Below are 22,394 nucleotides of genomic sequence, written 5' to 3'. Positions count from 1 at the left end.
GCACACTAGCCTATCCCGACACTACTGAAGACAAAGCGGTGCATAAGCATAAGCAAATGCGGTGAAGAAAGCTGACGGTGCCCAGTTGTCAAAAGATACAGAATCTGGGGCCCTATAGGCTGGAACATAAATGAGACCATCTAACTAAGAAAGAACAAAGCCCATATGGAAGAAGCACACCAGCCTGTGAGATGACAAGGCGTTGAAGAGGCATCAAAGACAAAAAAAAAAAATCACAGTATTGTGAATGGTGGGGAGTGGGGACCCAGGGCCCATCTGTGGGAAATTGGATATACCCTTGCAGTAGGGCTGCAGGGAGTAGACGAGACAGCAAGGGTGCATCGTAGCAATGATAAATATAAAATTTTCCTCTGGTTCTTGAATGCTTCCTCCCCGCCACTATCATCCCAATTCTACCTTACATAATCGGCTGGACCGGAGCATGTACACTGGCACAGATAGGAACTGGAAATACAAGGAATCCAGGACAGATGAACCCCGTCAGGACTAGTGAGAGTGGCGATACCGGGAGGGTGAGGGAGAAAGGGGGAACAGATTATAAGATCTACATATAGCCTCCTCCCCGGGGAATGGGCCAGCAGAGAAGTGGGTAAGGGGAGATGTTGGATGGTGTAAGATATGACAAAATAAGAGTAATTTATAAATGATGAAGGGTTCATGGGGGAGGAGGGAGCGGGGAGGAAGGGAAAATGAGCTGATACCAAGGGCTCAAGTAGAAAGCCAGGTGTTTTGAGAATGATGAGTGCAACATATATACAAATGTCTTTACACAATTGATATATTTATGGATTGTTATAACAGTTGTATGAACCCCTAATACAATGATTTTTTAAAATAAATAAATACATTGGGGGAATTATTTTTAACCATGAAAAGCAAATACAAATACTTGTTTCTGGTGTCTGTTTTCTTTTGAAGTTAGAATGTGTAGGAAATTCTGAATTCTACCTATTTATACCAGTCCTTAGTTTTCATGATGATTGATTCTGTATCGGAAGGGTATTTAATGTATCGGTGTCCAGAAAGACCACTTAATTACATACGAAGTAGGTAGGTTAGGGCCAGTTGTGCAAAGCATAGAATATCAGACTGAGAAGTTTGAAACCTTTGAAGACCTTAGAGAAAGAGTGTTGAAGATGAAAGTAATTAGGTTGGAAATATTAGCCTTGGTAATGAAGTAAAGAAGGCTAGTATTTGGTTTCCTATGACCTACAGAGCAGATTAGGATGGGGTAGAGGGACCGGAAAGGGTAGCTTGAAAGACATACTGAATAAGACTCAGCAGGACTTGGTGGTAAAGTTTAAAGATAAAGAGACTTCAGTTTTGAGTCAGAATGAATGGAAAGTGAAAGGAGTGTGAACTAGCTTACTTAGGACAGAGGAAAGGAATTCAGTTTGTTCAGTTTATGCTTGTTGAATATGAGTGTTTACGTGGAATATATCTTGGGCTTCATGAGACAGGTGCCAACAACAGAATAAGAAAAGCATATGTTTTGGCTATGTATATTTAGTGGCAACATACATTCCAAAGGATCTATTTGAAGCAGCAAAATGGGTTGAATTAAACGCTCTATTCACTGGGACAAGTAAAAGAACGTGGAAGGGGAGAAGGAAATCCGTGTTACAGAAGCCAAAGAATAAGAACATTTTGAAGATAATTGGCTCATGTGGTACATTTTTTACTTTCCAAGTGTAAGGGATAAAACTAGGTCATGGAGGGTAAAGGGGGGAAGTACATGGTTAGAAAATAGAGTCATTCATTGGGTGTAGAAAGTTTGACACATTTGGTAGTTAAGTGAAAGAAGTAGTTTACTAGTTAAGAGAGGAATCGGGATAGTGATGCTTATTTTAGTGGGGCAGTGCCCTGCACATCCTTTGGAAGACCTGAGGACAGACAATAGATGCAGAATGATTGAAGATAACAGGAGATGAGAAGCTTTAGTACTTGGAAAAATAAAATTTTAAGTCAAATGGAAGGGCAGCCTTAGGGACAAGTGGGCTCAGTCTAGAATCAGAGAAGGCAGGACTTGTTTTAACAACCAAATCAATTGAGATCAAGGGAGGTACACGATGAAAGAAGTTAAGCACACTCTCATGCAGGATATTCAACTGTGAAGCAGAAGAACTCTTTAAACAAATTGATAGTGATATTAACATGCTAAAATTTGCTTTTGGACCCAGAACACCGTGCCATAAATTGATTTAATGTACTACAGACTCTTCGTTGGAGTGTAATTAATTGGGGAACTAAATTAGAATCAGTTTTTAATTTCCTGTCTCTCTCAATTTCTGCTACAGGTTATATCTTAAGTGTGGTGCTACTAACCTTGCCCAGGCAGCACCTGGTTCAGCTTTACCTATATTTTTTGACTGCCCTGCTCCTCTATGCTGGACATCAAATCTCCAGGTAAGAATGTCACCCTGTGTTTGGCAGACTTAAAGTTTTCTTTTCAATTACTTGCTCTGTAACTTCATATGTTAACAATTTCATAATATATAAAATGATGGTGACCTCCAGTAGGGCTATTTTGAATCTTCATTAATTTGAGGTATTTGCAAAATTTGAAGGACAGCTTCTAATACATAGGAAGTGTTTGGTGAATTAGTGTTAACTCACATTCTTAGCTCTTATTTTTGTTGTCTATGCAACAGTGATGTGAGCATTTTCCTGGCAAGGTAGTCTTCAAGCGTCCTTGGCAGGTAACTTCTTTGAGATTATAAAAGCAGTGGTCATATTAGGGAGTTGGTTTTGAATTCAAATCAGCGGATTTCAAGATTATGATATATGTCAGTATTTCTTTCCTTAGTATAATTTGCAAAAGGTTAGCAAAAATATTACTATCCTGCACTTATTTATAACATGTCACATTTGATAAATACTGAGTTGCTAACATGTCATATTGATAAAATATGGTTGAAACTTTCCCCCTTTTTAAAAAAATCAAACCACAGTGGTTCATACTTATGGCAGCTTTATAAGCAAGTACCTTAAAAATAACAGTGTCATTAAGCTATAATTCACATAATGTTCAATAATGAGTTGGCTTTAGTATACTTGGAATTGTGCTGTCATAACTGTATTTGATTTTAGGATGTTTACACCCCACCCTTCCCCCCAAAATCCTATACAGCAATCAGTACCATTTTTCACTAGCTCTCCCCCCCCCCATTCCTAAGCAGCCCCAGTCTATTTTCTATCTCTATCAATTTGTCTATATTGGACATTTCATATAAATGGAATTATACAGGTATGGTCTTTTGTTCCTGACCTTGTTCATTCAGCATGTTTTCAAGGTTCATCCATATGGTAGCATGTATTTTTATGACTGAATATTTCATTGTGTGTTTAGATCACATTTTGTTTATCCATTCTTCCGCTGATGGAATTTGGATTCTTTCTTTCTTTAACTATGATGAATTATCCTGCTGTGAATCTTTATTGCAAGGTGTTTGTGTGTAGACATATGCTTTTATTTTTCATGGGTATCTACTTGGGAAGAGACTTTTTTTAGCTCAGATGGTAAATTTGTGTAACCTTCTGAGGAACTGCCATTTTGTTTTCTCACCTGCCTGTACTACTTTATTTTACATTCGTCAGCATTGCTACTGTTTCACATTTCATCACAAGTGTGTGGGACTTCCAATTTCTATGTATGGGCACCAGTACACCTCACCTGCCTTTAGGATTATGGCCATCTTAGTGGTTGTGTAGTGGTATTTTTGTGTGGTATTGATTGACATTTCTCTGGTGCCTAATGGATTCCTACTTCTAATTGTGTGCTCATTGACCATTTTTAATCTTTTGGAGGAATGTCTTTTTAGATCCTTTGCCTGTTTTTAGAGTTGTTTTTCTTTTTATTGTGGAAATGTGTAATGCGTTCTAGTTATAAGTATATATGTCTTCAAAATTTTCTCTCCCATTTGTTGAATTTTATTTTCATTGTGTTTGATGCTATATCCTTTGTGGCACATGTGTTCACAAACTTCAGGAAAAAGAAACAGAAACAAAACACTCAGACTCCCCCACCCCCCAGTAATTAAAAACATTTGTACTGTAGCCCATAATCCAGGATAAAGTATAGGTAACTGTTTTTGCAGCCCCCTGATGGTGCCAGGGCCCCCGTTAGGTGTGGTATCATGCACTTGTTCTAGATAATGGACTTTCATGAAAACACAGTCATCGGATTCACTTTGGCCCATAGCAACCCTGTGTGCTCTTTTATAGGTATCCTTAAAGTGGTGTTTCTTTCTAAAAATCCGTTAGCTTTTAATTTCTACTTTGGCAGTGCCTTAGCAGGATGGTTATGTACAGGACATTTCTTGTTTGGTTAGGCTATGCCCAAGAAGTGATATTTGATGGCCTAATAGGGAATAATTTCATGGGTGAAGTAGATAGTGCCATGTGAATTTATTCAGAAATGCCTGAATATGGTGTTAGACTGTCTTAAATGAATTAGGCTTTTAACATTTAAAGAAAAGGGAAGAATATTTTTATGCAAATTTTCCTCTAATGTCAAAAAGTTTAAGAGAACAACCTTCCAATGCCAAGCTCAATAATAGTCCATTTTTATGCTCTTTATCAGTGCCCAAAAAGTTATATTTTATCAGAATGCAAAGGCTTTCTGATTACTTAGACTTCAAATCTCATTGAATATATCTACTTAACATTATGTCTGAGAAATCACATCTAAAATTAATTACATTTAAAAAGGAATACTTGAGCTAAAACATGTTTCAAAGTAAATTTGCAGTCTCCTTAGCACACCCTCTGTAGGGTTCCTAACAGTGTGTTTTGAACTTGGCGAACGTTACAGAGCAGATCATCAGTTTTACATGCAACAGTTTTTTTTTACATGCAACAGTTTATAGACCTTATGTTTCATTTCATCCATGGTTGTTCCTTCTGCCCCCTCCTTGAACACTCCCTATCCCACTTCCTCCTTGTTTCCTGTTTTTATTCCTCCTCCTTGCTTAACACTCTGTGCTTTGTTCACAAGGGTAACTGCTACCCTTTTGATTTTAAAGGGTTGATTATTCTAACAAAGCGGAGGTCAGTTCCAGACCTGCAAGGTCACTAAAAGACTGAAAATGGCAATTTTTTTTTAAAGATTTCCCATCTATGAGATATTTTTAAAATTAATTTCTGGTTTTACTAGTAACTAATGAAGTTTAATTGGTAACAAAGCTGAGGAACATAGGGCAGAAGTCAGGATGAAGAAGAAACAAGAGTAAATTTAATGTGATATTAGCCGTTATTTCCGTAAGTTAATGAGAAGTGTTGAAGTTGGTGTCTTAACTGGTTTTTATTGGGCATAAAATACTTAATGAACTCGTGGTGATAAGAAAATCCCACGAGATGGAATTTTGGCTGTCTTCTCTGCATATTGTAAACTCACTTGTACCACACTGTGTCTCTTTCCAGTTTACAGAGGAAGGAAAATGCTATCCGGGTGTAATTCCTTATGCCTGCATTCTTTCTGGGTGTCAATCAAAGAAAATGAGTGTTAACAACACTCTTCTATAAGAATACGGTGCTTTAGTTGCTTCCATCTGTCATATTACTTGGAAGGTACCAAATATGTTCTTATCCTTTATTTAGGGACTATGTTAGAAGTGAATTGGAGTCTGCCTATGAAGGACCAATGTATTTAGAACCTCTCTCCATGAATCGATTTACAACAGCCTTAATAGGTAAGTGTTATAAATTAGTTGTAAGTATAGGAAGTGGTGTTTACCTAACAAAAAAACTAAAAATTAGTTATTTGTGGTGAGTCTTTCCAAATACAGCCATTGTTAAATGTTATATTTTCTTAGTCTCCCCACCCCGTGCATTGTATCTTATTTTATGTATTTATAATTATATTATATATACCCCGTAGGAGCCACTGAGTGATACAAATAAAGCACTTGACCAAAAGGCTGACAGTTTAAACTCAGTGAATTTGTGTTCTGGTTTGCTTGTATTGCTGTATAGGAAAGCAAGCCTAGTGATCTCCTTATAAAGGGTCACTTTAGGCTATAAAACACCAAACTCAATACCCTCTAGTCCAGCGGTTCTCCACCTTCCTCAGGCTGCGACCCTTTCATACAGTTCCTCATGTTGGGGTGAGTGACCCCCAACCATAAAAATATTTTTGTTGCTCCTTCATAACTAATTTTGCTACTGTTGTGAATCATAATGTAAATATCTTATATGCAGGATATGTTTTCATTGTCACAAATTGAACATAATTAAAGCATAGTGATTAATCGCAAAAACAATATGTAATTATATCTTGTGAAATATTTATTCCTAATGACAGATAAATGAAATTTTGTCTTGAAACATGGTGTCGCATGGGTAACAACAGTCTTCACGCCGGGTACTCGTATGTGGGCGTATCTGCATGTGGGCAGACCCGCCTGGAGACTGATAGGGGAACGACGTCTGTGTTCTTAAGACCACGGGAAATAAGTGTTTTCCGATGGTCTTAAGCCACCCTGTGAAAGGTTCAGTCGACCCGCCAAGGGGTCTTGACCCACAGGTTGAGAACTGCTGCTGTAATGGATCCTGACCCTGTGGGGCAGTTCTCATCTGCACACATTAGCTTACTCAATGAGTTACAACCCAGGGGGCAAAAACTAGCATCAACCCAGATACATAGTCCCTTAGTGACCACTTCCTTCTTCCCCTTTCATTCATTTTTTTAAAATTAAAAGATCATTTTATTGGGGGCTCTTACAACTCATAACAATCCAAACGTCAGTTGTGTCAAATATATTTGTACGTATGTTGCCATCATTCTTTTCTAGACATTTACTTTCTAATGAGCCCTTTGTATCAGTTCCTCCCTTCCCCACCCTCATGACCCCTTGATAAATTATAAATTATTATTTTCTTATCTTACACCAACTGCTGTCTCCCTTCCCCCTTGATGTCTGTTGTTTTCTCACTGGAGGGAGGATGTCTGTGTGGCTGTTGGGCACTTGAAGTAGGGCTAGTCCAAATTTAGATGTGGGCTAAATGTAAAACACACTCCTGAATTTGAAAACTTAGCACCTAAAAGGTGAAGTGTTTTATTAATAATGTTTTATATAGAATAAACGTCTACATGATAGTATTTGGGATATGCTCTTTTTAAAAAAAGAAATGGTAATGGACACCACATTCTACCAATTCTGACACCACCCGCTTCTTTCATGGGACTTAACTTTCCCTACACCTGGCTTTTCTGCCGGGTTTGATAATGCATTGCAAAGGCTGCATAGGTTCACGGTTATAGGGTTTATTATGGAAGTTGACAAGCTACTGATCTCAGGATATAGTTGTTTAGCCAGGATAGTTTCTTCTCTGCCATGTCTACAGGTAGACCGCTCTCTGGCCCTCAGCCTTTTGACCTAACCTCTGCCTTACTTAGGCAATGTTTCAACGTTCTCTTAGGGCTGCCACTCAGTGCCCAAAGAGCATGCACTGCACGGCATAAACCTCAGCTCATAGGCACTCAGCTACAGAGCCATAGGTCAGCAAAGCCCATCTTCCCCACTTAATTACCTGGAGCACCCCACTCCACAAGCCAGCCTCCTGTCCCAAGTAGTCAGCTTGAATTGCTCTTTGGGCTGGGAAGTACCCTAGCTCAGTTCTGGCTCCTGATTTCACGCCTCTTGTACCTCTCCCACTCCTCGTGTCCTGAATCAAGGAAGCTCATGCTGGGATCTCGGGGTCCAAAAGATGTACTCTATCCTTGGCTCTTCTCTCTTGTTGGTAGCAGGATTACTTCTTTCCTACTTCTGAGAAGTAGGAAAACTCATTTGAGTATAGGATCGCAATCACAGTTAAGAGACTCATGGTATAATTCTCATCTGATCCAAGTAAAGAGCCATGTGCTGGCTGCCATTTTGAATGTCAAAAGAATGACGTATAGGATCTTCCGATGTCTTCTGGTCTGCGGAAGCAAAGGATGTGACAGCCCTCTCGTCTAGGTGAAGGGCACTAGAATCTCTGTTTTTTTAGATCCTGTCCAATGGGGCCCCTTAGAGGGATGAGAAAACCCAAACAGAGATTGAATTTCCCCATTCCTAGGAGCTAAGAAAAGAACCAGAAAATAATCAGAGAAAGATAAATGACAACCATTAGGTGAGCCATCTAGCTGATGGGAACAATCTCAGGAGAACCCATAAAAGGGAGCGAGGACCCACACCACAAATCTCACTGCTACTAAATGTCTTCCAACTCATTTCGACCCTCTAGAGGGCTTCTGAGGTGAAAGGCACTCCAGGTCCAGCAAAGAGCCATGCAGGATCATCACCTGTGCAGGTTAAGTAAGAACTCAGCTACGTAGCTCCTTCCTCACTTTTCTTCCCTTGTGTCTCCATCCTTGATGAGTCAGGGCAGCAGAGGTAGAGTTGTGCGGAGAAGCCTACCTCCACATCTTTCCCTCCTTTCCCAACTGCAGGCTTCCCACCTAGCACCCATAGCAGGTCTGAGGCAGAGAAAGGGTGTGCTGAAGTGGAATTTATTTTTTTTGCTTCTTAATAGTTTCATTGGCATATAATTCACACATCAAACAATTTCAGTAGTTTAGTCACATCAAGAAGAATTGTATAATCATCCCCACAGTCAGTTTTAGAACATTTTCCTCATTCTTGTACTCATTATTAGCTCTCCATCTCCCTCAACTTCCCCTGCCATGCCCCCAAAGAACCGTTAATCCAGTTATTCTCTCCAGATATTTACCTGTCCTTCATTTTATTATACAGAAAAACATTTTAAAAAGGCAAAAACTAGCAACGGTAACAAAACAGATAAAAACCTCAGTCAAAAAGAAATATTAAAAGCTAGAACAAGTTCAAATGGATCGTAAGCGTGATCAAATGATAGGATGCAAATTTTAACCTAACTGCCTCTGAATAACAAAGTGGAATTTCATGATACGGTTCTTTTAACTCCCGCCATATGATTGGGTGGGATTCTGCAAATAGAATGGGAGACACTATGAGAAGGAATGGGTTGGTTCGGTTGCCATTCCTCTGTGTTTAAGAATGAGCCACTCAGATGCAGAGAGATTTCCCACGCCAATCAAGGCCAGAGGGCCTCCAGTGGGGCCTGTGCTATGTCCTACCTGAAGTGGCAGAGGTTGCAGTGACCACGCCACCAGAGATCAGGCAAGAAGACTGAGACTGGAGAGGGGCAGCACGGAGACTGAGAGACAGTAGTGGGTGGGCTTCCTGGCCCATGGGACAAGGCGGAGACCAAGGGATAATCCAGCGAGAGACTTGGCTGTTGGCTGACAAGAGGCACAATAATGGACCAGTAACTTTTACTGATTCTGACTTGTGGTGGTTTGCTAACTTGCTTAGTAATTTCCCATTGTGTATTTTGTCTGACTTCTGTGTGGCCATTGCAACAAATTGCAATGAACCCAGCAGAAAAGTGGAATGTCTGTGAATGTTTGATGTCAGAATAGGGTAAAGAACGCTGGAGGTGCAGGCAGGCATGCCTGATCTTGTGGCATTAGGCCTTGGACTGGTGTGGAGACAGATGATTCTCCTCCCCCCTGTAGCCACAGGAGGTCAGAATTGGCCTCTTCTCCCGTTACTCAAGGGAAAAGCCTTAATTTAAATTGGTTGAAGAGTTTTGATTATTACTAGATTAAAACCAAGAGGTGTCGGAACTGACTCAATGACAGTGAGTTTGGTTTTGGTTTGAGAAATTGCCTTGGATTTCATACCTGAGGCAAGAGAACTAATCTCTGCAGAATGGTTTTCAAAAGATATGATGGGATTTGGGATACAGCAAAAATAAAGTAGCTTTTTGAATATATTCTATGAGTTGGTATATTGAGTAATGATTACCGTAAAATAAAGTAGCCTTTTGAATATATCCTATGAATTGATATATTGAATAATGATTACCATGTATATCTGTGTATAAGCGAGGTTTTTCAGCACATTTTTCATGCAGTTTTTGTAAAATTAAGTACCTCGGCTGATATTCAAGTCGGTTTATACTCGAGTATATACGGTATATTCATTTATGAAAATATTTACTAGGTTTCACAGCTTGCAAAGTAATAGCTTTTGCTTGTGTGACAGATGTAATTTAAGATAAATCTGATGTATAAATTTTGTTTCTTGGTGACCATAGTAGCATGGGCCTAGTACTTACTCAACCGAAGGTCATTTAGTTGAAAATGAACACTCTTCATAACATGTTTTATTTTTCCCCTTAGCTTTGATTTCAAAATAACTTTCTATAACAAAATAACTTCCTTTTTTATGTCACTAATGAACTCAGTGAAAACGAAGGAATTTGACTATGCCTTAATTTCTCAGGACTTCGAACTTTGTTGTTGGCTCTATCAGTAGAATTCTGAAATCAAGAGTATATTGTAATTTCCATTTGTTCAAAATTGTCCAGTGGAATAAGATCATAAAAAAATAAGCAACGTTTTATTCTCTTGGAGCCCCGGGGGAGGTTCCCACATAACCTTACGGCTCCTTCTTTCACAGAACAGGATGAGTGGAGTGGTCTCTTAAAGGGAATGTGTTCCATGAATAATGCTCTCCTGTGGAAGAAGACGAAGGGGATTTTCAGTGCTTGGAGGCAGTGTACATCATGCAGAACAAGGACACTTACATAGCACAGCTGTAAGAATAGTGCATCTCAGTTGTACCAGAAAGAAAATACCTAATCATGCCTCAGTTTGAGCATTTCCTTCAAGTAATTTCTCCAAAGCAGTGGTTCTCAAACTTCCTAATGCCGGGACCCTTTCATACAGTTCCTCATGTTGGGGTGACCTCTCCCCCCCAAATCATCAAGTTATTTTCATTGCTACTTCATGACTAATTTGGCTACTGTTATGAATTGGGCAACCCTGTGAAAGGGTCATTTGACCCTCCCCCCCCAAAGGGGTCATGACCCACAGGTTGAGAACTGCTGCACTAAACTGTTTACACATTCTGATTGAATTTTTATCAAAGATGTGCGTGTACTTTAGAAAGTAAAGTGATACTGCAATTAAAAAAATCATTTTATTAGGGGCTCATACAACTCTTATCACAATCCATACAGACATCAATCGTGTCAAATACATTTGTACATTCATTGCCCTCATCATTCTCAAAACATTTGCTCTCCACTTAAGCCCCTGGCATCAGCTCCTCATTTTCCCCTCCCTCCCCGCTACCCCCTCTCTTAGGAACCCTTGATAATTTATAAATTATTATTTTGTCTTATCTTGCGCTGTCTAACCTCTCCCTTCACCCACTTTTCTGTTGTCTGTCCCCCAGGGAGGAGGTTATATGTAGATCCTTGTAATTGGTTTCCCCTTTCCAACCCACTCTCCCTTCACCCTCCCGGTATTGCCATTCTCACCACTGGTCCTGAAGGGATCATCCGCTGTGGCTTCCCTGTGTGACATTACAGTTTTTTGAAGAAAATGCTGCCCAGCCTCTTGCTGCCCTCAGTTACCATTCCCTCAAGGCCAGCCCCTTGTAGCTCGCCTGTGTCTTTCGCTCCTTCTGGGGAGTTCCACCCCCAACTCTACTTGTCTCTCTTTTTCTTCTTGTATTTTAAAATTTCTGCTACATATTTGGAATTTTTAAGAGCTTATTTTTCTCCGAATACTGCTTTTATTGGTCTCCTTTTGTATTTCATATATACACATTTATCTTTGATGATATTAAAAGTTTTGAGGCTCTTTCTTTCCCTATCTTTTTTTTTTTTTCTGAGTTGCTGTGTTCTTTGGTCTGTTTTTCTTGATGGAGCAGTCAGTCCAGCAGTGTTTGTTTTTCTTTTTCCGTCGCATATTATGCAATTCAGTAGTGACTGAACTACTGAACTTCAGTCATTCAGCCACATTGATAAGAGCTGCACAATCACCTTTAGAACGTTTACTTTCCTCTTGGCCCCATCGCCACCAGTTCCACACTGCCTCCAGACTTCCTTGACATCTCTGTAGCTCTACCAATCCCGAATTTCATGCACAGAAAAACATCAAAACCAGAATACAACAAAATCACTATCCTTTGCATGAGAGCAAAGCCATTCACATCCCTGGGAGGTGGTCAGAGAGGTTTAACCCTTGACCCCTAGCAGTGGTTTTCAAGCTTTGTGTGCTGTACATGAAAATCACCTTGGCGTATTGAAAATATGTAATAATTGGTGGCTCAGCCCATCTGACTGACTAAGCCACAAGTTAGATCAGATGAGGTTTCCTTGGCCAATCCTTTATCTGCAAGTGAGTTACTAAGTTGTTGACTGGATGCTCGCTAGGGCTTGCCAGCGGGGGTGTTCCACAGGGTGCAGTCGAGTAGATCTGTCTGGTTTGGAGTGTGGGGTTGGCACTTGTCACGAGTATTGGAAGGTCTTTTCGTATTTTGTATTGATTAGTTTCCCTTGTAGAGGCAGTAGGTGACAGTGTGTAGAACTGTGGCCGTAAGCTGGGCAATTGTGTTCCCTGAGCGGAGAAAGTCCCTTCAGGTGCAGTTAGGAGTTGCCTGTGTTTCCCTTCTGCCAGCCCCAGTGTGGGGGACAGAGTGGCCTACCTCACCTGGTGGCCTGTCCTCTTACTTACCACTGTGGATTTAGCTCTTTTACATCTTTATAAATGTATTTCACATTATTTGAATGTCAGTTATGTAAAGGCTAATGGGAATGTTTCGGGAAGATGCAATAAATATTTTTAAGTTGGTATATTAACATATTCAGGGTTGCTGTGAGTTGTTTTTTTTCCAGTTCTAGCAGTAATAATGATACTACCCCATAAAATACCCCACATTTTTGTTTTGCTTTGCATCTGATTGGTAAGATGTTCAAAAATTTGCCTCGATAATTCTTAATCAAATTCTTAATTTTGTCATGACCGACCCACTGCCACAAAGTTGATTCCGGCACTTAGCAACACTATGTAATGTTTCTAAGGTTATTCATCTTTATGGGAACAGACAGCCTCATCTTTCTCCAAGGGAGTGGCAGGTGAATTTGAACTGCTCTAGTAATCATCACAAAGTTAGAATAGTGAGGACAAGCAAGATTTTTTTTTCCCCAGCATATGTGAGGAAGAGAAAGAAAAGAGGAGGGAAACAATTGACAGGCCATCAAAGCTATATCTGATTGAATCCAAAGAGCAGTACAGCACTTTATATAGACAGTTGGTAATGGTTTGGATATTTTAATAAATGAGATAAACATAAAGAGTAAATTCTTTTTTTAATAATCATTTTATTGGGGGCTCGTCCAACTCATCATGATCCATACATATATGCATTGTGTCAAACACATTTATCCATTTGTTGCCATCAGCACTCTCAAAACATTTTCTTTCTACTTGAGCCCTTGGTATCAGCTCCTCGTTTTTTTCCCCTTCCTCCCTCACGTTCCCTCCCGCGCATGAACCCTTGATAATTCATAAATTATTATTTTTTTATATCTTACAGTGTCCGATGTCTCCTTTCACCCGCTTTTCTATAAACAGTAACTTCTATAGAGATTTTTATTAAAAGCTATGTAACAAGGTAGTCAGGTGGTGTCATTTGTTGATCCACCAGGCCAGAATTGGGGAGGACAGAGGAGATTGCCTTCTTCTATTTACATGTCTTTTTATTCCTATTTTACTACATATCTTGCCTATCCTTACTGTCTGTATCTTCCTGCTGTCTGTCCTTCCCTACAGAATCTCCTCCCTGCCTTCCAGGATTACCAGGGACATTTCTTGGGGCTACTTCCCTTCCTGGCCTTGCAAAGTCACCTTTGCGACTTAGGGGGTCAGAAAGTATTGCAAGGCTTAGGTTGAAGCCAAGACCCTGGCAGGGTTTGCTGTGGTTGTAGGCATTGATTCAGAACCCTGCACTGTGTGGTTTGCAGCTCAGTGCTTGCCCAGCAACACTACCAGGGCCTGTTTGTCATGTGACTGTATGTGTCAACTGACTCAGCAACTCCATGTTTAGGAATAACCTAAGAAAATCATAGGTAGTCTGTTTAAGAACAGGCCTCAATGTATCAGCTCGGTCATACAAAGCACGGACTGATTATGAGGCACTTGGGAGCAGCCATAGGTTAGCATTACGTTACAACATATACTCGGTGTAAAATGGCATACAACTGTTTAAAATAAGTGTATATATATGTAGATATAAGGGTGCTTCAAAAATTCATCGAAAAGTGAACTTAAAAGATAATGGAATTTTTTCCATGAACATTTTGAACCCCTCCCTTTATATATCTGTATAATGAAATGGAAATATATACCGTATACCAGTAAATAAAGCTGATTGCAAGAAAGTACACATGAAAAGTGGAGAGCAAATGTTTTGAGAATGATGAGGGCAATGAATGTACAAATTGCTTTACACAATTGATGTATGTATGGATTGTGATAAAAGAGTTGTCTGAACCCCTAATAAAATGATTTTTAAAAAGTACACATGAAGATTCTTGGGGTGTGAGACCTATTTGTGTGTATTACATGGATGGGAGTCATAGCGAATGACTATGCATAGCGAATGTTCTGAGCTTGTAGGTTCAGCGACAGGGCCGGCCCTTTACATGTGGTACTTCATTCATTTCATAGACAGAGCTACTGACATCGGGGCTTTTGAGTGAGGAGATAGGCTTTTTCCCCCATAACTTCTTAAATGATAACTATGTTTAAGCTTCTGTGAGAAAAATTTGTTATTTATACTTTCCATATTTTAACTTTCTTGGTTCAGTCATTCACGTGGGGCGGGGGCAGGGTCGCTTCTTCATGGTGTCATAAAAAACAACTAAGATGGAAGAATTCAAGAACAAATCTTGTAGTAGGATTTTTGATCAGTAACTACTCTTGCTTTTACAGAACTATTAACTATAGAATACCTTGGGTATGCAGTGTATAAGCAGTAGTAATGGAATTACTATAATACTGTATTTAATGTTGTTTACAAATATCTCCATTTTATATGTGCAAGGAAGACCAATGGAGATCATGCTTTTAAATTAACCCCAGAGAATTGCGATTAAACCCAATGAACGTGCATTATTCTGGTTAGATAGCTTGATTTTAAACTATTTTTCAAGTGCTCCTTGAAGTTAGGTTTCTTCATAAGCAGCTCCTACACTGATAGTGCAGCCAGCCTCCCTGTAGACAGTGGCCTTTGTTTGTTGTTTTGTGAAACTAAATGTGACACCAAACTCAAGTGTTCTCCTCTCCCTAGGTCAGCTGGTGGTGTGTACTCTGTGCTCCTGTGTCATGAAGACGAAGCAGATCTGGCTCTTTTCTGCTCACATGCTCCCTCTGCTGGCTCGGCTCTGCCTCGTTCCTCTGGAGACCATTGTCATCATCAACAAATTTGCCATGATCTTTACTGGATTGGAAGTTCTATATTTTCTTGGGTCAAATCTTTTAGTACCTTATAACCTGGCAAAGTCTGCATATAGAGAATTGGTTCAGGTAAGATTGGCAACCACATAAATCTCTTGTACAATAAAGGGTTAGTTCATTTTCCTTTCACAACCATAGTCGTAGCATCCTGTATAATTGGAAAGTAGCAGTTACTTTTAAATGAGATTTTCATCTGTGATTCTCTAGTGAAATCCTTTTGAGAGGCAGTAATTCGAAGGGGTTGGAGGTAGACTATCTGGGTGCATCTTATACTGCCACTCGCTAGCTGTGTGTCCTTGGGGTGACCACTGTACGTCACTAGAAAAGTTCACCTTCATCACAGGCTTGCTGGGACGTATAAGTAGCACAAATAGCATATGGAGGCCAGTACCAGGCAGGTGATAGGTGTGTGGTACATGAGGGGACTATACCCTGACAAAGACAAAATCCTGGAAAAGCTGAGCAGTCCCATGGAGTTCTGGATCTCAGAGGTTTCACTGTAATACAGAATTAAATACCTAGATGTCAAATCCCGATCTTTCAGACCTCTAAATCCAGTTTCCCGTGTTTGCCTGATTTGAAAACACTGGAAAGTCAGATAGCTCTGGGCTGTCATGTGATGAATTTCATGCTAGCACCACACGTGTTTCAGTGTGGACTCATCGCATTGCCATCAGGTAAAGTCTGAGTCACAGCCACCCAATAGGACCAGCAGAACTACCTCTGTTTCCAGGATTGTAACTCATTGCGGAAGGTGAAAGCCTCATGTTTATCCCTCAGAGCAGCTGGTGGTTTTGAACTGCTGACTTTGCAGCTAGCGGTTCATTCATTACTTGAGAAAATTTTATTCAACAATTGTTGTAGGTTACTCTCGGATACACACAGTAAACATTTGAGAGACAGTTATGTCTCTTTGATTCATCCCATGACTAAGTCTGAGTATATAAAACATATCTTAATATTGAAATGGGGATTCTCTTCTACTTCTTGACCTTGTGTCTGGTATTAAAGTTTAAGAAACTCAGATGGCCCTGTTGGAGGGAACAAGTTAATTATGACTAAGATGTTTGTAGGACAACGTTTTACTTTATAGATGAAAACATTTTAAACCTAGAATATCTGCAAGTCTGTCTGTTGGCGCATAGTACTTAAAAAGATCTCTATTATTTGGTACTGACTTAACTAAATCCGGTTTAGGAGTTGTACATTTGCAAATTATTCTTACCAGTTCTTGGTAGCCCCTCATACAGTAGAGCCCCAGATCTTGACGCTAATCCATTCGAGAAGGAGCTTTGAGATGTGATGCAGTCAAGTTCCGAATCAATTTTTCCCATAAGAAATAACTGAAAATGGATTAATCCGTTCTCCACCACCAAGTTTTTACCCTAACCTTGCCTTTTGATACAAAACATTACACAGAAATTTCAAAGTACTTAAGTTCAGAGTTAAATAATATAAATAAGAAACACAATATTTAAAAAGTTTTTAATAACTATAGTATGGCCCATACCTTGAGATTGATGAGGATCTAGATCTTTGGACACGATGTGGAGAGGAGGGATGGAGAGTCATGCCTTTTCTCACGAGGACCTGGCTGGCTTTCTCTGGGGGGCAAAACAATTCTTTCTAATGTGGTCTGCTGTTGGCATTTCCTTAACTGTTTTCTAAAAGGGTTTACTAAATTATCATCAGCAATATTGGTAACACGGTTAACCAGTTCCTTATAATAATTGTTTTCAAAAAGCACTTTCCTCGGACCCATGTTTTTTATTTAAAAACAGTACAAAAAGCCACAAAAACGAAGAAAATTATAGCAAAACACTTGGAGTACAGCCACAAAAGGTTTAAACAATGCGTACTAGCATTGCCAACTAGCATTGAGTGACCGAAACACAAACTGCTTTTGTTCACAATGCATTGGTTAGGTTCCAATGTTTTGTTTTGAGCTCCGATGCTCGAAACTGTCTCGACATTTCTCACTGAAATCTGATTATGTCGAGTACTGCTATTGTATTTATTTTTGTGGTTTTTTTTTGGGGGGGGGGTTTGCTATTGTATTTAATAAAGACAGGATCTCATCCTGTTCTGGTGCTGTCGGGGAAGCACTAATACAGTAATATGGTTGTACAGGGGTTTCCCCCACCGAGACTGGAAATCTTGAAGGGACTTGAGCAAAAACCTGATTGCAAGCAACAGCCCGTGGTTACCCAGTTGATTCTGACTCATAGCTGCCCGGAGGACACGGTAGAATGGCATCTGTGGCTTTCTAAGGCTGTACATATGGGAACAGAAAGCCTCATCTTTTTTCTTGGAAGCGGCTGGTCAGTTTGAACTGCTGACCTTTAGGTTAGCAGCCTAGCCCACCTGCACCACCAGTGCTACTTCTATAGTGCTTAAGTCTTTAACTCTTCCACTGACTGTCCTATGACATCCCTGCATAAACATTGAAAAGTTTTTCATTTTGTATTTACTTTTTCTTACTCAAAGAAGCCTTGCATCCTTCAAGTCAGCCCGATCACTCTGAATAGACTTGTGGTTACTAAATCTCCCGAGACAGCCTTTGAGATTGGCCTGGTTTTTCTGGTGATTACTCTCATTCCGAGGAGCCCTGGTTCCCATTGGTTCTAAGAGCTTCACACGAAGCGGAGAAGTTCGGTGGTGTGAGCCCATTCAGCTACTGTAAGGGAGAAAGACCGCTGGGATCTGCTCCCATAGCGTCCTAGCCCCGTAAAGTCTGGAGCAGCTGCTGTGCGCTCAGTCCCGCTCCACGGTACCAGACAACAGCGTGTTCATTCATTCAGATGACGATGCCTGTGCTACACCGAGTCTATTGGCGCTGGACAACTTTCCTACCTGCCTGTCAGAGTAGAACTGTGCCTCACCGGGTTTTCAGAGCCTGGCTGTGGGAGATCGATCCCTATTCTCCTGGACCCCTCCCACCATTTCAGTTCACAGAGCGACAGTTGCCCCGCCGGGGGCTCTGCTAACCTCGTTGGTTGGACTCTAACTGTGTCCTTCCAATGCCTAACAGGCATTATACTTCTCCTTCCAGAAAAGTATGTGTCAGGTGTTGATAAAATGTGTCCTCTTTACTAGTAAGTCTTTAAAAAGAATTTGGCTGCAAGAATATGAAAAAAGTACAACTAAAGTTTTCTCTTTCGTTCTTTAGATTCAGCTCATCTGTGTAAATGTGTTTATTGAAGTGATGAGATGTGTTTACCTGTGCACACCCATCTAATCTGTTTTTTTGATTCAGGTAGTGGAGGTGTATGGCCTGCTAGCCTTAGGAATGTCCCTGTGGAATCAACTGGTAGTTCCTGTTCTGTTTATGGTGTTCTGGCTGGTCCTATTTGCTCTGCAGATTTACTCCTACTTCAGTACTCGAGACCAACCGGCGTCACGCGAGAGGCTCCTTTTCCTTTTCCTCACAAGGTAAGGACAAAACGCGCGGGAAGTAACTAGGGAGACCACACTTTGATCCAGGAAATCGTCCCAGTAGTCACAATGCATTACTTCCTATTGAATTAAAGCAGGAGCTGATTCAGGTCTAGCAAGGAAGGGAGGTGTTAACACACCGAGTTTTTACACAAATATTAGGGGATTTTTTCAAACCGTGAAACCCCTTCACATGGTATCTAAGCCCGATGTGTGCTGTGCGTGTGGTAGGTTTTTGTTTTTTAAACGTTTTATTAGGGGCTCATACAACTCTTATAAAACTCCATACAAACAACAATTGTGTAAAGCACCCTTGTACATTCATTGCTCTCATTTTCAAAGCATTTGCTCCCCACTTAAGCCCCTGGCATCAGGTCCTCTTTTTTCCCCCTCCCTCCCGGCTTCCCTCTCCCTCATGAGCCCTTGATAATTTATAAATTATTACTTTGTCATATCTTGCCCTGTCCGACGTCTCCCTTCACCCACTTTTCTGTTGCCTGTCCCCCAGGGAGGAGGTCACATGTACATTCTTGTAATCAGTTCCCCCTTTCCAACCCACTCTCCCTCTACCCCCAGTATTGCCACTCACACCCCTGGTCCTGAAGGGATCATCCGCCTGGATTCCCTGTTTCCAGTTCCTATCTGTACCAGTGTACATCCTCTGGTCTAGCCAGACTTGCAGTGTAGAATTCGGATCATGATAGTGGGCGGGGGCAGGGGCGGGGCGGAGGAAGCATTTAGGAACTAGAGGAAAGCTGTATTTTTCATCAGTGCTACATGGCACCCTGACTGACTCATCTCCTCCCCTAGACTCCTCTGCAAGGGGATCTGCAGTGGCCAACGAATGGGCTTTGAGCATGTGGCAGGTTATTATGGGTGAAAATGTCATTAATGGTGGTTGCACTGTGGACCAGTGAGCACCAATAAATGACTTGGTGAAAGATAATAGCAAATTTTAAAAAAGAGTGCTTCAGTTTTCATTTTAACTTTGATAAAAAGACATCGTTAAAAATAACTATCATTTATTGAGTGTTTAATATGAACCAGACGTGTTATTAAGTACTTTACCTCACATGTAATCTTTGTGCAAACATGAAAGATATAAGTACCATTGTTATCATTCGCATTTTACAGTTGAGGAAATTTTATGTACCAGACCAGGTATCTTGCCCAGGTATATTGCTAAGAGAGGCAGATTCAAACCCTGTGATTTTTATATAATCTCTTACTTGAACTATTTCTGATTTTCTCAGATTTGGACTTTTATAGTTGTGAGGCGGGTATATCATAGTACTTTACGATTTCATTTGAGAGATTTCCAAGATTTACTTTTCAAAGTTTGGGTTGTTTCTGTTTCTTTAAATCTGAAGTCATTTGACTCCTTTCCTTGTTAAATTTTATTTATTGATTTATTTTGACTCTTTCCCTTGGTGGCATTTTGTAAGACTCCTAGACTAACATTGTTTTCATGCTTAGTGTGTGCTTTGGTTCCTTTATTGTCACCTTAAAAGGCAGTGGTAAAAATACGTCTTCCTGTGGGTGAACGAGAGTGGTTACTGTGGAAGACCATGGGTTCTAGTTTTAGAACATTGTCTCTCAGCTATCACATACAGTTAATGGAGGCTATACACCAGGTGGTGTAGCGAACATGAAGTTTAAGGAAAAAAAAATACTGTCCGTAAGAAGGATATTATTTATTAAAATTTAGGCTATTGCAAAAGTTAAATGTCAACACAAGTGTTTTATACACACTGAAGGAGCACTGTGTACATACAGGAAAATGGCATGGGTGCTACCTATTTTGACAAATAAGTAGACTGCATTTGGTGCACTGAGCCAGATTCTGTATTTTTTGAGGTTACCATTTTAATTCATATATAGCTTTCGTAAACATTCAGTGACATGGTATCACAAAGCTAAACACATTTTCACAGCCAATTCTTCACTGACTACGTTTTTCTATGTGTATTTTTATGTAAATAACATGGGGGTGTGTGAGACTTTTAACTGATCAAAAATAACTAGACAAAAGAATAATACAGACTCCTGTGATTGGTTAGGCTAATAGCCATAGTGTGGGACTAGAACATTGGTATTTTTAATCAGATTTAATTAACATTGCAAAACACAACTCCTTACTCTTAGTCATGTGAGGGATAGCAGTGTGTAATAGATTTCACAAATAAGTAACCTGTGATTGAATTTGGACTTCCAGATATACAAAGTAAGGAAGTAAGGTAGAATTTTTAAATTAGGTTTAGGTGCCTTACCAAAATAAGTTTTCTCATTCCCTGTTTATAAATAGCCAACACTTGGCTTTTTTCCAAAATTGAAAACGTTGAAATGTTTAAAATGAATTGAGAAGCTCCCTTTTTGGTTCTTTTGTTATGAACGTAGGTGCTATTCTCTGTCTTTGATGCCTTTGTGGTCCAGGTTAAGTTAGTTTATCCCCTTGATGAAACCATCACTCCTGTGAGTTGGTGAAGTTGGAAATCCTGCATATTTGAAATACTAGCACGGCCACCCACGGCGAACAATTTCAGGGAAGTTTGCAGATGAAGATAGACTAGGAAGAAGAATCGGTTTATTTTTTATTTTAAATATTGCCCCCGAGAACCTTGTGTGAGTAGTAGCAGAGCATTGTCTGATACGGTGCCAGAAGATGAGCCTCTGAGGTCAGAAGGCACTCAACAGAAGACGGGGAAGAGCTGCCTCTGCAGAAGGGGGCTGGCCTGAACTCTGGAATGCGGAGAGCTTTGAGGACCCTGGTTGGCTGGTGCGGCATCACTCAAATGGAGAATCAATGGCTGCCCATCTTAGTTATAATCAGAATGTGGGATGTAATCCAAAAAAGTGTACCCAAACTGAAAGAGAAAGATGAGTTTATTTTATAGCCAGAAAATAGTATAATAAGGAAAACCTTACTGAAGAGCGAGAAATGGTTTATAAATCCCCAAACTCTTTTCAGTTCACCAGAGCTAAAACTTTGTAAACCTTTCCTTTTCTTGAGGATATACATTTGAAAACTGGCACCATATTCTTCTTTGAAATTTAAATTTTATAAACAGTGATCTTGAAAATGCAATAACATGATACACTCTGGTGTAAACAGTTTTTTCTAAGGTAGACAAGAATAGAGACCTTTATTAATAATTTCAGACATTGCCTAACAAATAAAATTTGAGTAGTGGTTTTAGCTAAAAATTGCAAACCAAACTCACTCCGTGAATCCATTCCAATTTGTATAGCAACTCCATAGGACAGTGGAAAACTGCTCCCGTGGATTTCCAAGACTGAAACAGTCATTTGTCTTCCAAGGAGCAGCTGGTGGTTTCGAGCGTCTTGCTGAACACTATAAAAGCACTATGCCATCAGGGCTGCTGCTGGTCTTAGCCATGTTTGTCATATATTTCTGTTACTAGACAATTTGTGAAAACATTCCTTGGAGAAAACTTTCAAACAGTTCAGAAGTTAGACTTGTGAGTGTAGTTATCAGTTACCATGATTGGTGGCACCCAACAAGACAGTGATATTTTTTTCTTAGATATTGATCTATGTAAAATTAGACACTTAACAAATAAGAAAGTAATTTATTAGTGAG

At 40.0% G+C, this 22,394-nt stretch overlaps 1 protein-coding gene across 1 annotated transcript in view; it reads left to right on the top strand.

Moving 5' to 3' along the window:
- RNF145 (ring finger protein 145) overlaps positions 1-22,394 on the top strand; it is a 63,870-nt gene that overhangs the window by 22,314 nt on the left and 19,162 nt on the right. The window contains exons 3-6 of the mRNA XM_075541908.1: positions 2,319-2,427; positions 5,620-5,711; positions 15,192-15,427; positions 18,615-18,790. Of these exons, the coding sequence (XP_075398023.1) occupies positions 2,319-2,427; positions 5,620-5,711; positions 15,192-15,427; positions 18,615-18,790 (613 nt within the window). The remainder of the gene's footprint in view (positions 1-2,318; positions 2,428-5,619; positions 5,712-15,191; positions 15,428-18,614; positions 18,791-22,394) is intronic.

The sequence above is a fragment of the Tenrec ecaudatus genome, chromosome 2 (assembly GCF_050624435.1).
Source record: "Tenrec ecaudatus isolate mTenEca1 chromosome 2, mTenEca1.hap1, whole genome shotgun sequence".
Lineage (NCBI taxonomy): Eukaryota > Metazoa > Chordata > Mammalia > Afrosoricida > Tenrecidae > Tenrec > Tenrec ecaudatus.
The sequence above is the reverse complement of the archived record's forward strand: the minus strand, read 5'-3'. Positions and strand labels throughout refer to the sequence as shown.